Source organism: Haliotis cracherodii, unplaced genomic scaffold (genome assembly GCF_022045235.1).
Source record: "Haliotis cracherodii isolate W230 unplaced genomic scaffold, xgHalCrac1.p SCAF_2, whole genome shotgun sequence".
Taxonomy (NCBI): Eukaryota; Metazoa; Mollusca; class Gastropoda; order Lepetellida; family Haliotidae; genus Haliotis; species Haliotis cracherodii.
The window spans coordinates 27870688-27887862 of record NW_027266275.1 but is presented as its reverse complement, the minus strand read 5'-3'; the positions used below and the strand labels follow the sequence as shown (position 1 = coordinate 27887862).

The window sequence follows — 17175 nt, the reverse complement described above, 5'->3', positions numbered from 1 at the left end:
AAAATGGATCAGAATGTTGTCGCATATGTTTCCTGTTATTCGTTCTTCATGTCAATTGGTAGATGTATGCCAAGTTAATTTTCAGTTGTGTCAAACCTTGGATAACTCGAAGTATTAATGTTGGCCCCTTCAACTTTGACACAAAAGTGTTTGAGTGTAATAATGGAGATAATAGACACTACAGATGCTCTTATCATGCTTATCAATTCTGTTATATAACACCTGATGTATGTTTAGCACTATATACAAGAGCCCTCATTGTCTTGATATTGAACTGTTAAACTGTACCCTGGAATGATAGGACACTTTATCATTAATCAGAATTATGAAACAATGATTCATGATGTAACAAGATTACTTGTTATGACCCAGTTACAAATTACGATTTTACAGGGTTAAGGCATTTCTACATGTTCTAAGACTGCATATCATATCTACAGTGTTTACAGGATTGAGAAAATGTGTGGCCAGTATGCACAAATGTGTAAAATTGACGCAGAAAAAATATATTGCATCCCAAAGGATGCACAATAATATCCATGGTGCCAAATTCTTGACAAGGAAAGTAAAGGTCATGGTATTATCAAATTATAAGTAAGTATAAAATTTTACAGTACAGTACACTACTTCATTACTTTACATGGCGGTGGGTTAGCCTAGGGGTTAAAGGGGTCACTCGTCACGCCGAAGGCCAAGGTTCGATTCCCCTCATGGGTACAATGTGTGAAGCCCATTTCTGGTGTCCCCCCATGATATTGCTGAAATGTTGCTAAAAATGGCGTAAAACCTCACTCACTCACTCACTCACTCACTCACTCACTCACTCACTCACTCACTCACTCACTCACTCACTCACTCACTCACTCACTCACTCACTCACTCACTCACTCACTCACTCACTCACTCACAATTCCTGTCTGGACCCTTTATCATTTGGCCAGCCACAGATTTGTAAGTCCAAGTAAAACCCTGATTATCTTAAAAATGTTTATGATTTGCTATCTCTGGGTCCTTACCTGACAGTTTGTTTTACTGTTGAAGAATTTAGAATGGAATGGAATAATTAAGTACAGGGCCCCCAGAATGTAGTGTGGAGACCTCATCCTTGTAGTTATTGTGTTCGGAGGATTGGCAGTGATGAGCAGTACAATTATTGTAATTATCATGAAATGAATTACTCTACTTGAGAGCAGTGTGACATTCAGGAAACGGTCATGGCAGGGATGAACATATTGAAACAAGTTAAGCGTTCATCATTCTCTTGTGTTCTGACATGGGAGGTCAAACTCTGGTTATATAGTAATTGCAGTTGCAATGCACCGATGTTTGATGTGGTTGTCATTGGAGTGGTAAACACCAAGATAGACTAGCATAGTCTCTCCAATATAGTTATATGTAATGTTAAATAAATGCAATTCTTTAAAGGAACCCTTCTGTATTAGAAACCCTCTGTTTTCTCAACAAGTGATGGATATAGGCTGCTAGAGCTGACATCTGATTGCTGCTTCCGGCTTAGTTTACGACACAATACACACGGTCATCTTAATCTCTGTTGATAAAATAATGCTTACCAGACCAGGAAATACAATTTAAACCGTGAATCATCAAGTGATGTGTTATCTCAAATTTCAAATTTGTATTGGCCAAGTTTAACTCTTATCACCTGTTTGTTAACCTGCATTCACTGGGGGGATACATTGCAAATGTTTTCTGTGGAAGACAAACATGTTTTTATTGCAAATGAAGGAATTGTGTATGCGCTGGTGACGTGCTTCTTTCCGATTCGCTTTTTAGACAGGGTATATAAATTTGCATCAATTTTGAAGGCTTTTACATCAAGGTCGCCTTACACATGTTACGGGGGGGGGGTCGTTTTGTAGGTGGTGATATACGGCAACTAGAATTTGGATAAAAATGACCAGTCTCTCTAAATTGTCACTAGTCTTGGACAAATGGACTTGTGAACATGCTTATCCCTGGCTGAAACAGGGATGAGCAAGGAACGGGGCTGATTGTTTCATTAAATACATGGTCTGGGGTCTGTAATAGATCATGGCACCATGGACTGTCATCTGAGACCAGGCTGACTTAGTGTGTCACGTCAAGGTTCCCTGATTTCATGGCACATTATCAGCCACGGTTTGTCTGAACCATGTTGGTTATACACTGCTAGCTGCCTGAGATAAACACTCACTCCCCTATCACACAGGAGGCTTAATCACACTCACCAATGTACTTTAGTATTCATCTCCGATCCAGAGGAAGTTTCATAAATTGCTAGTATTAATGAAGTCCCTTTTCTGCTGTCTATTGATTGATGTTGATGGAGCAGTATCCTTCCTTTCTGTTGGAGGTTACAGTGTGCCTAGTGATTAGAGAGTGTGCTGTCGGACAGACTGACAAGTATTTTATTAAAGTCTCACCAGTAGGGCCAGGACTGGTAACTGAGGTACCAAGACTGGGTGGGTCCTGAGTAGGATCCGGGCACCCACAGGACCACCTGGATCCATACTGAGTAATGTGATATGTGAACCACCAGGAGAATAGCGACCTTTTGGGTGGTAGGATACAGTTGTACTATGATGTCAGCTTACTTCAGTGAAGATCACCATGTGTGCTGTCATGTCTCTTTGAAATAAATATGACTTGAAGCTTGTGAATTGTATTTTTGTGTTCCAAAGATGCTATAGTTTTAAATAATAATGAAAAGTCAAAATGTGATTTTTCACCCATAAGGTCCCTTATCTCATGATAGGTCACATACTTTAAATCTTAAAATTAATGCATCTCCAAATTAATACGACTGCTGACCCCTAGCCAAAAATGCAACTCAAAATCAATGCGACTCCGCTATCCAAAGTGTGAAGTGAAGCTGTCTCATTGTTGATAGTCATTTTGAGACATAAATGCGAAGTTTCATTAATGCAAACAAAGACCACTCGCATCTTTCGCATCTAATTGACACTCGCGTTAATTTCAACAATGTTCAAGGTTTACAGTAGTTTGTATATTGACAGTAACAATGGTTACAATAACATGGTTACACTGCAAGTCGCTTATGTTCGTATTACTTGTTGTTTTCACCGGCCCACAAAAACAATCTACAGAGCTGCCATCTACCTCATGGACATCTGGGGTAGAATAGGTCTTCAGCAACCCATGCTTGTCTTACAAGGTGACTATGCGTGTCATAAGACATCAAGATCGGGTATGAGATTGGGTGGTCAGGCTCGCTGACTTGGTTGTTGCATGTCATCGTATCCCAATTGTGTGGATTGATGATCATGATAATAATCCTGCATTGTCTGGTTCAGACATGATTATTTACAGACTGCTGTCATATAACTGGAATATTACTGAGTGGGGCGTTAAACAACAAACAAACATACCTAAGGGTAAAAGTGGTAATCAACAAGGAATGTCACTAGTCCTTCCTGAATTTTACTAGTCTCGGACTAGGAGAATGTTAATTTCTAACTCAGCCATACAGTTGTGTGTGGTACATGTCATAAGCAATTTAATATTTGCTTGATGTGGTTTGAAACCTGTTTCCTACGCCACTTTTGAAAGTTAAAACCCTCTGTGAAGGAAGTAGCTGCCTTTCGTGAGATTTTTCAAGCCTGTGGCATGTTGCTTTCATCTGCAAATGCATATAGTCAAAGACAATTCAAAGCTGTTGATTTGTGATGAGTGTAGAAAAGTGAAATAAGGGAAATTAAGACGAGGAAGTTTAACATCTAAGTATTTTATTGTCTTTCATATGTTCAGGGGGCGGTCGGGTAGCCTAGTGGTTAAAGCGTTTGCTCGTCACGCCGAAGACCTGGGTTAGATTCCGGACATGGGTACAATGTGTGAAGCCCATTTCTGGTGTCCCCCGTATGATATTACTGGAATATTGCTAAAAGCGGCATAAAACCAAACTCACTCACTCACTCACTCACTCACTCACTCACTCACTCACATATTCAGTGCAATGATTAACCAAAAGACACAGAGGAAGGGGCTGGCTGCAATGCTGTACAGTGTACTGAATGTTGTCCATATTTGCCGTCAGACCAGGAAAATATTTTCTCCATATCTATTGCTGTGAAGATAATAAGTACAAAGGTTGTTTAAAATATTTCATGACGTATGATGAATTTGAAATCTACATCCTCCATCAGTGGGTTTTATGACATGATTGGAAAATGACATTGCTCTGTCAAGACCGTGTTTATTTTAGAGAAACATGGCACACAGCTTCCATTTACTGTGTGTACATTGTAGCAGGGTGTTGACAGCCTCTGTCAGTGGTACAACAATGGAAAGAGTACTGTAGACTCACTACCATTGTGTGGCAGTACTCCTGCGAGGTCAGATCAGTTTATGTCCTTGTTGTACAGATTCTCTTGGCCAATAAATTCGCTTTCAGGGTTGACCAATGCAGAGTTAGTAACTAACAGTTTTCGTCCACTAGGCCTTATAATGATAAAATATAGCAAAACCCTTAAAAAGGGCACATTTCTACTAGTCCTTATGATACCTTTACCATTGGGCAGTTTGGCAAGGACTATAGGACTAGTGCCAATTTCTAATGCTGCCAAATGATTGAAGGATCATTACAAAGGAACAAGTCCATTTAAAGAAAAATATGGTGTACTTAAGTAGGTTAAAAGTTGCCTAAAGCCAGATTAACACATTCTAAACGACTATAATACCTTTTTACAGTAGACATATTAGCCATACATGTAAAATAGCCTATACGTATCCATGGTAACTTCAGTGAATGTATTTCCTGTTGATGTAAGAAAAGAACCAATTTTATTTATTCAAAACTCTTTAACCTTTGTCATAGGACATGGAAGTGCATAGACTCCACCAGTATATAGATGATTAGGGGATGGTACTCCACTACTGTCAATATCGGCCTTTTTTCCCTGCGTTTTTCAACCTGGCAGTGTTGGAATACCACACATCTAGAGATCCCCTGTGACTTACATAACCATACAACCTTCTGCAGCTGTAGATCAAAGTACACTCACTTCCTGCTCTTGCACTTCCTCTGCCACTGCAGCCTACTGCTGTTTAAGCTTTATATGTAATTATGTCAAATATGCCAATTCAGTTCTTTACAGATGTGAAATCAGGTTTTAGTGTTGGTGTTTGGAAAATATGTTATGTGTTTGAATCTGTGGCCTGTAAGATGCTTATGTTGCTGTCAATGTTATGATAAAGCGCTTCACAAGAATCATTAGATTTGATGAGAAATTGGTGCTGATTCTTGTTTAATATTTAAAAGCAACCATGTCACCCCCGGATATCACATTTGGCGATTGTGTCATTAAGCCAAGCACAGGAGCTCCCAAATTGGGAGCTATGTTGAATTCCTCACTCAGCCTGGAAACACAAGTAAATAGAATCTGTCAATGTTAGGGATATGTATTGTCGGTTTAAGTGTATCAAAATTTTGAATTCAGAAGCAATCTGAAACATCAATGCATGAATTGAAGTTCATAAAAAGAACAAAACAAGATTCTTACAACATAATGTTTACGCATTCAATAAATACGCAGCCATCTTGAGGCCCCAGATGCACGCTGTGGGTCAGCGAAGGTATTTGGCAAGTGTATAACTTTAAACACATAATAAAAATTGCTATTTTTGATCAACAGATATACTGAGCATTCAAATTTATACTGTGATTCGTATAGAGGAAAGAATGATCCTCAGTTTACCGTTAAACTGGTAATGCCGCATATTTTCGCATCAGGAATATGAGTCTAATTCACACAATTCAGGAACTTGCAATGTAACAGGTAACATTGTTGCAATGTTTTTTTAAAGAATAAACTGAAAACTCATACTTTTAAGCAGGCCTATGAAGTATAGAGACTTATTTGATTTGTCTCATGACATTACTCAGAATTAAAGCACTTTTGAGCAGTGATTTACTGGATATTAGCTCCATACAAATGCATAGTTATTATCATAATGGTGACAGAAATGATTTACAAAGTATGTGAGTCATGTTTGTTGTAGCCACTGTCGGGTAGGGTAGGTCAGGTAGGTGACATGGCTGACTGTGTGGCATACTTTCCACATGTTCACACATTGGTTTGCCTGGTCCAGACTCCGATTACCGTATTTCCTCTTACTAGATGCCTGGGTGTGTATAAATTTCATGCAAGCCAGGGCCCACTTTGCTGAAACCCACGAACACGGGTATGGTGCTGATAAACCTAGAAACATAATCGGGGCGAACGGGGATTTGAACCCACAATCCAGGGCCCACAAAGCGATCTTAGCGCTAAGATGATCGTAACTCCCATACTTTAACATAGGCTTACAATAGTTGTAGCGCTAAGATCGCTTTGTGCAAGTGGGCCCTGGTGTCTATTAGCATGATTAGAGGTCCGGCATTTATTCTGTTTAATGCTGGCACAGTTCAACTCACTACCTTACCCAATCACCAAATATACACTCATACAAAGGATACATTTTCTCAGCATCTTAAAGAGGCCCCGCTGCTATATTTTTGGACCGAATTTGTGACCCCGCATCAATTAGAGGCTGGTGTGTATTAGAAGTCTGGCATCTAATAGAGGAAATATGGTATTTATAGGCTTCTGAAATACATTCCCTGGTCTATTCACTACTGTTAATGACACCATTTCGTGGTTGTTCAGTGGATTTGGTGACCAAGACTTATGATTTTACACATGTTCTCAAAAATCCAACCAGTAAATCTGGACCCTATCCAGTACACTGGTATCAAGCAAGGATTTTATGCAGCATAATGCAGTCGCAAGTGAAATGCATGGACATCATAAACCAATTGTAGTTACCCCCCTTGAAAACATAATGATACCATATATCTGTGCGGTATAGATACAGATAAGTATATTCAGAGATTTTCTCAGTAAAGAGACAGTACTCCCTGTATAAAGAAATCAATGATGGTTTTGTTGAAAACAAAAGTCACACAACATGTCTAATCTGACATTATCCTTGTGATGTTGAGAGTGGTGAGGTGAGGTGAGGTGAGGTGAGGTGAAATGGGGTTCAAGATTGTTGCACTTATAGCGACGTGTTATGTGCGTGGCTGCTTGTACTTATCTGAACTAATGCCAATTTTATAGTGCTAGCCCTCTGAGGTACAAAGCCGCAGTTTAACATGAATAACCCACTCAGACACAGTATACCGACTCCGAGCCGACCAGTCCTTCTTTTAGTCTCTTAATGACGAGCGCCAGGCAGGGTAACAACAAGTACCATGTTTAAAAATCTTTTGGTATGACGCGGCCAGGGTCCAAACCCTAAACCTCCTGCTCTCCAGGCTGACACTCTACCACTAGACCACGGAGGTGGTCTGTGTTGGGAGTAGATAACTGACGGAGTTAAGAGACACATTGCTGATGAGGAGCTGTGCTGTGTGCTGTTGATCTGTATTTGATATGTATGTGACCTGTTGGTAATTCACTGCTGTATAATTAATCTTACATTTTTCTCTCTTTTTTTTTCCAGGGTGATTCTTTGATGTATTTCTTGAATAATTTGGACAGGATCAGTCAAAAGGTAAGTGCTTTTCAACTACTTTCACTCACTCCAGTATGTTCAGGCCAAACAAATATTGGTAGCCATGCTGCACTTTTGTTGTAAAGTCTGTGTAATTCATTGTAGTTTTTCCTTAAAATCAAGTAGCATTAATCATGTTAATGTGGTAAGAGAATGAAATAATCTTACTATGGCTACCTTTTACAGTTATGTGTATTTGTACTTCATTCGGCTTGTTGATGATGATTAACCAAGGACCTGTTGAAAAAGGTGAAGAAGTTTGATCCTGTTGTTGTGACTATATTCAACACACTAAACATGGCAACTCTTTCCATGTCCCCGTGGTGATTCTGGGTCACTATTGGCCCCCAGCAACCTTGGCTTGTCGAATGAAAAGAGGGCAAGGGATGTTGCTCATGATATCCATCACTGGTTTTTCAGCTGTAGGAGGTTGGCACGGGTGGCGCAGTCACCTAAGGTGCCGCAATTCCCTTTGCAGAGTTGCGTCCCTTGGGCACACCAGAAACCTATGGGTGTGGGTTCAAATCCCTGTTCGCCCCGATTATGTTTCTAGGTTTATCAGCACCATACCCGTGTTCGTGGGTTTCAGCAAAGTGGTAAACGTCTAAGACCTGCATCACTTCGAGCTTTACTCCCACATTTATCTGATATGCCGTGATATAACTGGAATACTGTTAATAGCGACGTAGTCAGAGACGACTAACAGGATCTGGTGGTCAGGGCTCCTGGCTTATTTGATCTGTATCATTATATCTGTATCATTATATCAAGATTAAGTATCTCGATGCTTGTAATGTCAATCACTTGATTTTCTGGTCCAGACTTGTTTATTATTTATTTATAGACCACCATCATGAAACATTGCTGCGTGTGGCATTAAACAACAAATAACAATGTATCAATGTTGCCTTCATTCTTGCAAATGGCATAGAAGCCCTTAACATTTAAACAAACAAAAAATCCTTTTGGGAACTAATGACTCTGTTTAGTCTCTACCCTGTGCACAATGTTGGTGTTATATCGTGTAGCTAATGTTTGTGTGTTTTCAGAGCTACATTCCAATCAAGCTGGACATCCTGCATGCCCGTAAGGCCACCAAAGGTATCAACGAACACCAGATTCTGATTAAGGGCATCCCCTTTATGTTCATTGATGTGGGAGGGCAGCGGTCGCAACGCCAGAAATGGTTTCAATGTTTCGAGGGCATAACCTCCATCTTGTTCCTGGCGTCGTCGAGTGAGTTTGACCAAGTCCTTATGGAGGACCGCAAGACCAATCGCCTCATCGAGTCCTGTAACATATTCGAGACAATCATCAACAACAAGTCCTTCTGCAATGTGTCTATTATTCTCTTTCTCAACAAAATGGACCTCCTCACTGAGAAGGTTAAACATGTAAGCATTAAGGAATATGTTCCCGAGTTTCAAGGTGACCCTCACTCCATAGCAGATGTCAAGGCCTTCCTGCTCAACATGTTCGACTCCCGCAGGCGAGAACGCAGCAAGCCACTGTTTCACCACTTCACAACGGCAATTGATACAGAAAACATCAAGCACGTGTTTCAAGATGTGAAGGACACTATTCTGCACGATAACCTCCGATCTCTGATGCTGCAGTGACCTTGGCACTGTCAAGGACGATGCTCATTTTGGGTGGATAATAGCAAGTATAGATGGACATCTGAAGTGTGTGCTCACCTTACGCCAAAATTCGAAGTAACTTGTGACATGTTGATGTGTTGGTCATTCTGGATGGAGTATTCAAGGAAGGAAAGGTGTTCGTATTTGAAATGGAGTGGTCACCTGAGCTGTAACTAACTGATTTGATAACATGCTGTATCTGTAGAACTGAAGAGTGAACTACTTTACAGGAGACATGTTGTCATGTTGGATAGATGGATAGATGGATATGACATGTGACTGTTCTGATTGGTCAAGATTATATTCGTAATCAGGAACGCTTCTGATTATTATTCGCTGTACCGTTATTGTGTTTTATTAATCAAATTTTAACTTATTGGATTGCCCCTGGCCCTAGTTTAGATCTGGAACCCAATGCTTTTAGCTTTTTGTCATTTTTGAACTGTTGAAATTTTTAGGAGATCTATAGTTGTGATAATTCTCAGCATTTTGTTTCAGATACCAGTTAGAACTTACACTGATTATTTGAAAGTTATTTCAAAATAGTTATGGTGTTGATTATATGTATTCTAGAAGACCAGCTCTGATATTATGTGGCCAGAAGACAGACTTGTAATATATACCACCATTTGTATATATCCAGTGGAAGTTGGAGATAGTGGCATGCAAACAGGAAGTCATTCGTACCTTCATAGACAGGTAGCTAGCTCAAGATGTACCATCATGTAACCATGGTTACCTACACATACCTGTATGACATCGCTGCGTAACCATGATTAGATACACATATCTCTCCCATTACCATGTAACCATGGTAACCAATACTTATCTCCACATACACATGACCTGCTAAAACCTCGTGGTCATGTTCATAGAAGGTAAAAATTGGTCTTTGACTTTTTTTCGTACCTTTGCATATGATTTGCTCATTTTCATTACTCTTGTTTAATGTTGATTTATTCTGTTGGTGTGATTACGTGTATATTGGTCCTTTATATCTCTCTGGCTTCCAGTGTGCAGGATCTTTTCTACTGTGCCTTACGTCACTCTCTTATAAAGCAGCTGGAACTGTGAATCATTGTGTCACAAAATGTGTTGTGTTGGTAGAGCCTCAATTTATTCTAGGCTGTAATGTAGAGACAACCTGGCATGTGGCAGACCGTTGACAGTATCAATGTAGCTGTGGGTACATGCAGGTGATCTGTGACAGGTGTGTGGTGGACCACTGACTTGAGTATCACCTGTGTGCCCAGCTGTAGGTACATCTGTGACAGGTGTGTGGTGGACCACTGACTTGAGTATCACCTGAGTGTACAGCTGTAGGTACATCTGTGACAGGTGTGTGGTGGACCACTGACTTGAGTATCACCTAAGTGCCCAGCTGTAGGTACATCTGTGACAGGTGTGTGGTGGACCACTGACTTGAGTATCACCTGTGTGCCCAGCTGCAGGTGATCTGTGACAGGTGTGTGGTGGACCACTGACTTGAGTATCACCTGAGTGTACAGCTGTAGGTACATCTGTGACAGGTGTGTGGTGGACCACTGACTTGAGTATCACCTGAGTGTGTAGCTGTAGGTACATCTGTGACAGGTGTGTGATGGACCACTGACTTGAGTATCACCTGAGTGTACAGCTGTAGGTACATCTGTGACAGGTGTGTGGTGGACCACTGACTTGAGTATCACCTGAGTGTGTAGCTGTAGGTACATCTGTGACAGGTGTGTGATGGACCACTGACTTGAGTATCACCTGAGTGTACAGCTGTAGGTACATCTGTGACAGGTGTGTGGTGGACCACTGACTTGAGTATCACCTGAGTGTGTAGCTGTAGGTACATCTGTGACAGGTGTGCTTGAGTATCACCTGAGTGTGTAGCTGCAGGTACATCTGTGACAGGTGTGTGGTGGACCACTGACTTGAGTATCACCTGTGTGCCCAGCTGTAGGTACATCTGTGACAGGTGTGCTAGAGTATCACCTGAGTGTGTGGCTGCAGGTACATCTGTGACAGGTGTGTGGTGGACCACTGACTTGAGTATCACCTGTGTGCCCAGCTGCAGGTACATCTGTGACAGGTGTGCTAGAGTATCACCTGAGTGTGTAGCTGCAGGTACATCTGAACCAGGTGTGTGGTGGACCACTGACTTGAGTATCACCTGTGTGCCCAGCTGCAGGTACATCTGTGACAGGTGTGCTAGAGTATCACCTGAGTGTTTAGCTGCAGGTACATCTGTGACAGGTGTATCATGGACCACTGACTTCATATCACCTGAGTGTGTAGCTGCAGGTGATTTGTGACAGGTGTATGGCGGACCACTGACTTGAGTATCACCTGTGTGCCCAGCTGTAGCTACATGCAAGTGATTTGTGACAGGTGTGGTTCTAAGTTTAATAGCCCACACATACATCATGCTATGTTAGAACCTTCTCTCTCACTCTGTCCTGCCAAAGACAATGCAAGACTTATATACACTTACATTGTAGGGCTGAAACAACTGTTATTGATATAGAATTTGTTCGAACAGTGATACATGTACAGGCTACACAGTCTACATATAGTTTGTTATGACTATTATCATTTGTAATCTTTGACTATCCATGTATGTCTGTGAGCATGATCTTCCCATTAGAAGGCGTGATATGCAGTTCATGTCCTGAGTGGCAATGTATGACATGATATAATCCCCAACTATGTGACATCATAGGATGTTATCACCTACTACCACATGTGTGGTATCACTTCTTTTACACTGCTGGATAGATACGTCATATTGTACTACTCACTCAAGCTGTGATCAGGCAGTTTTGTATCAGAAGAGATTGTTTGTATTGCATGGAAACGAGGCAGATGTATTGCACTGCAGAACACAGCATATACACAATATCACACCGCCGGCTAGATATGTATTGAATGTGACCCCAGCAGATACGTAACATACTTATTACCAAGTTACTTGTGATGTCACACAGTACGTACCCTAATAGATGGTTGCAACAGGCATAAGGTGTTGTCACTGAGCAAGCACCTGCTTCAACTCCATAACACTTAATTCTTGTTTACTTTGATCCCCACAGAGACAGTATTGTTGCATTATATTGCTGTGTGTAACATATTGCCTATCATCTGTGTGTGAAGATCAGGCATGCGTTATTCTCATTCCTTCAAGGACAACTGGTGGTACTTGTACTTAGTGGCTAGTTCTGACTTACTGGCACAGAAAAAACACATTAGAATGTGTATTCACCCAACTGGTCTTTGATGGATAAGAAAAATAAGGATGTACATCTTCAAGACTGTTACAATGGGTTAACTTTTTTACATACTGTACAATGATAAAACAATTCTAATATCACACGATGAAGACAACCTTCCCTGACAGAAGTTTGTCCATGATCATGCCGATGTACATTTAAGACAGCTATTAAACCCATATCGGAAAATGTGTCTGAAAGTACATTGTTTGATTACTACTGGGAAGTACACACTGTTACAGTTACAAATAGTTAGTGAGCAGAGTATATACAAAATGTCAGTGCCGGAGAATATCAGTCTTATCTGCTGAAACAGATTCTGTAAGAATGTAAGAAGCCTAATAGTTGTGAAAATGATATGAATGGATCATCAAAAATTGATGACGATACCAGGTGTTTGCTAAAAGGGTAAGCAAGAAAATATGTCTTCAAAAAATATTTTCTTTCTATTTAACGTTATTATGTTCATGTCCTTTTTTCAGGTGAGCTTTCTTCTTGAAAATATTGTATAAAGAATGATTTGGAACTGTTTAAAAAAATTGTATTAGCAATCATTTGAGTGTGGTTCTGTCAAAATTGTGGCCTTACCTTAAAGAAGAGAAATCTAGTTAGTTAAATTCTTACAGTTTGTTAATGGTATAGTCTATCTAATACTTTGACCATTTATATTTGCTTGAATCTCCAACATTGTCACATCAATAGAAATTGAGCAGTTGCACAGTGCAACAGAATGTGTTATGGTGTTAACATTGACGTAGGGTGTCATCTGATGATGTCATGGCTTGACCCACAGCTATATGGCTGCAGCATTATTAGGCACAACACCTGGCATTGTGAAGGTACCACTTGATGTGACAATGTTGCACATAATACTAGCAAGAGCATGTCACATAGTTGCAGTATTTGTCATGAGGTAGCACTTGATGCCAAATTCTTGCATATGATGTCAAATAGTTATGCATGCTTGCCATAAAAAGTGACTTTGCTTGTCATAAGAAGGCGACTAACAGGATCGGGTGGTCAGGCTCGCTGACTGATTGATGCATGTCATCGTATCCCAATTACATAGACCAAAGGTCATGATATCAATCACTGGATTGTCTGGTCCAGACTCGATTATGTACAGACCGTTGTCATGTAGCTTGAATATTGCTGAGAGCGGCGTTAAACAACAAACAAACAAAACAAAAGTTACACATGATACCACATGGTAGTACATGGCGCCATATTATAGTACACATGGGCGGATCCAGAGGTGGGGTCCAGGAGTCTGGATCCCACCTTGAAAACCAAATGTAGTATGTAAATGTAGGCAGTAAAATTATCTGAGAGAAGATTTTGATATTTTGGACCCTTCCCTTTTGGAAATTCTGGATCCACCCTTGGTACATAAGGTCACTTGGTAATGTCTGCACCACATGATAGTGATCTGTGACCTGCTTCATGCATACATTGAGTCTCATGCTTGTACAATAAACAAGGAGTCACATGGGGGAAGATGGTGCTTCCTGGTTTTACATAATGCCACCTTGTTGTACGTCGCCGAGAATAGCTGCAAGATTGCTGATGCGGCGTTAAGCAAAACTTACTCACTCACTCACTGTTGTACGTCATACAACATGGTTGTACAAAGTTACATGGTATTACACAAAGTTATGGTAGGACTTGGTGCCACCTAGTGACACATGGTTGTACATGAGGTCACATGGGGGAAGATGGTGCTTCTTGTCACCTTGTTGTACGTCATACAACATGGTTGTACAGAGTGACATGTATTACACAAAGTTATGGTAGGACTTGGTGCCACCTAGTGACATATGGTTGTACATGAGGTCACATGGGGGAAGATGGTGCTTCTTGTCACCTTGTTGTACGTCATACAACATGGTTGTACAAAGTGACATGTATTACACAATGTTATGGTAGGACTTGGTGCCACCTAGTGACATATGGTTGTACATGAGGTCACATGGGGGAAGATGGTGCTTCTTGTCACCTTGTTGTACGTCATACAACATGGTTGTACAAAGTGACATGTATTACACAATGTTATGGTAGGACTTGGTGCCACCTAGTGACACATGGTTGTACATGAGGACACATGAGGTCACATGGGGAAGATGGTGCAAGCTGGTTGTACCTGATGGTTATATATGTCACATGACAGCAGGAGGTTGTATAGATTAGTAGAACTATCAGTATTACATCCCTATCATAAACTTCCATTGCAGAACATGATGCTGACACTAGCAAACAACGTGCACAATTAATTCAATACAACAGAAGTCTTTGTTCTAAAATGAACAGTTTGATTTACCTTTAACGTGGGAGCAAGAAACAGTGTCAGGCCCTTGATTTTGTACTTTGTGACAGCTGAGTTACACAAACATCATGAAAGAAAACTCTATAATAGGTAACGTATACTTACCATGCTCTCACACTCTCAAATAAATACACAAACATGTTATATGTACACTTGTTTCTACATACCTCAGTGATATACACACACCACTCCAATACTCTGTTATTTAGAAGTATTGATTTCTGTAACCATGGTGACTGAGTCCTCTTTCTTGTACAGTGTTACATGATACGTTTGCAAACACGTCACTTTGCCATTGGTGAAGTGAATGAGTTTAGTGTATGTCAGGTGAGTGAGAGACCCCTTAAAGTTGCGAAATGCTTCCAAGGGTGTGAGTGTAAACATGGACCTAGCTTAATGCATTACCAAACTTGATGCACATTTTCACTTACGGTCGTAATAAGCGCCTCGTTCTAATAAGTGCCCACAGTGATATTTGTTAATATTTTGGCTAGTGAACAATCCCAATTGGCACCCCTTCCGATTGATCAATATACACAAGACTTATTTATTCGCTAATAAGAGCCCCCTATTTCTAATTTTGAGCTTGTCATGATATGGCTGCACTACTGTCAATGTGACGTAAAGCATAAACTCACTCGTGTGTTATATACACCCTTAATTATGGGAATTTAAATTCTGGAAAAATATGTTTGTCGTGTAAAATATGCACAGACTTTTCTTTTGTATCATACAGGCAGTCAGCATAAATCATGAAATTTACGATCTTTTAATTTTTATTCTAATAAGAGCCCCCTATTTCTAGGGGAGCACCCGGGCGCTTATTACCTCGAATATGGTAACTATTTCTTCACAGATTATTAAAGGTAGGGAGTAGGAGCTATAGGAATAGATATTTTTTATTCATTTGACCTTTCAGCATCTTTTGACATAGGATGATTAAAAAATAATAACTTGATATTTTATTATATTTTGAATGGGTTTATAAATTCAAATATTTCGTTATCCCAATATTATTGTTTTAAGATCCACAAGCTGAAATTTAGAATAGTTGACTCTGTCCTTGTGATAGGAGTGATAGGTCAGGGTGGGTTTGGGAGGGGACATATTGTGTGTGCAAGAGATATTTGTGAGTGAGTGAGTGACCTGAATGTGCCTGTGTGGTTGTGACATCATCAGTTTTTGTGTTCTTCATTATCACTTCATGTGTATTTAGTCATTCATGTTCAGATAGCGTCCTGTTACACAAGGTTCGTGATGACCTTTGTCTGTACAGTTTTGTATCTTTGCACATGCTTCATTGGTCTGGTTACACTATTGCTGTTAATGCATGCTCAGTACTGGCTCATTGTGTAGAATATGTTTTATACCACAGCTACAGCTTTATAACATAGTTACTTACATTGTATACTCTAATTACTGTCTGTATATCTAACTACCAAATAGTGTCTTGTCACTCATGGGATGGGTGCTGCTGATTGGCTGAATGTTTGCCATGTCAAATTTCTTTGGCCAGTTATAGCAGGTCATTGGAGGTCACTCACCACATGAGTGCTTCTGATTGGACGAAATGTGTCAGTGTACTTACTCATTGGTACTTGTGTTCTGTCACATGTTTGGTGCTGCTGGCTGATTGGCTGATTGTTTACAATGTATTTTCTCATTGGTCAGTCGTGAACTGTCCCCAAGGCTGAGGTTGCCCACTGGCTGATTGTGTACCTATTGTTTCGTGATTCAGTAATTATACAGTCATGTCACAACAGATTTACTGCTGATAATATACAGATTGTATTTTGTAGCTATTCAAGACATGCAGTGAATGTACAATCCTTTGTTAGTCTGAACACAAACCATTGAAGCTTCCTGTTCTGCTTGGATTCTGTCAGCTGCTGACTACAGCCATGCATGGTTCCACCTCAGATTTAGATAAACTGTCACTTTGTACAAGCTTATGTACGAACAGATCAGTAACATTATATTGATAGATTTTGTTAAAAAAATAAAAACATTCAAACAATCTGAAAAAGCTTGTTGAGGAATTTTAATAAAAATTCAGTAAGTGAATATGTCTTTTGTTTTGATGTTGGTTAGAACATGACAACAGATCTAACTAGGGTACATGCAGAACATACATGTGGCACCTAATATGGCGTAGACGTGCGTGCGAACAACATATATGTTGCACCAGATATGATGTAGAGGAGAGTACAACATGTATGTGGCACGAGATATGGTATAGACGTGCGTACAAAATATATATGCCACGAGATATAATCTAGACAAGCTACAACACTGGAGGTGTAAAGAAATATACGCCGGTGTGTCTAATACGGTAAATAGGGTATGAAGTAACAAATGTAAAGAAAAATTAATATGAGTGAAAGAAACTGATTAAAATCCCGCC

General features: G+C 40.1%; 1 protein-coding gene across 1 annotated transcript in view; it reads left to right on the top strand.

Moving 5' to 3' along the window:
* LOC139467925 (guanine nucleotide-binding protein subunit alpha-12-like) overlaps nucleotides 1–16802 on the top strand; it is a 43862-nt gene extending 27060 nt beyond the window's left edge. Inside the window, exons 2-3 of the mRNA XM_071249513.1 lie at nucleotides 7504–7554; nucleotides 8604–16802. Of these exons, the coding sequence (XP_071105614.1) occupies nucleotides 7504–7554; nucleotides 8604–9173 (621 nt within the window). The 3' untranslated portion in view covers nucleotides 9174–16802. The remainder of the gene's footprint in view (nucleotides 1–7503; nucleotides 7555–8603) is intronic.
* Nucleotides 16803–17175: the final 373 nt, after the last annotated feature.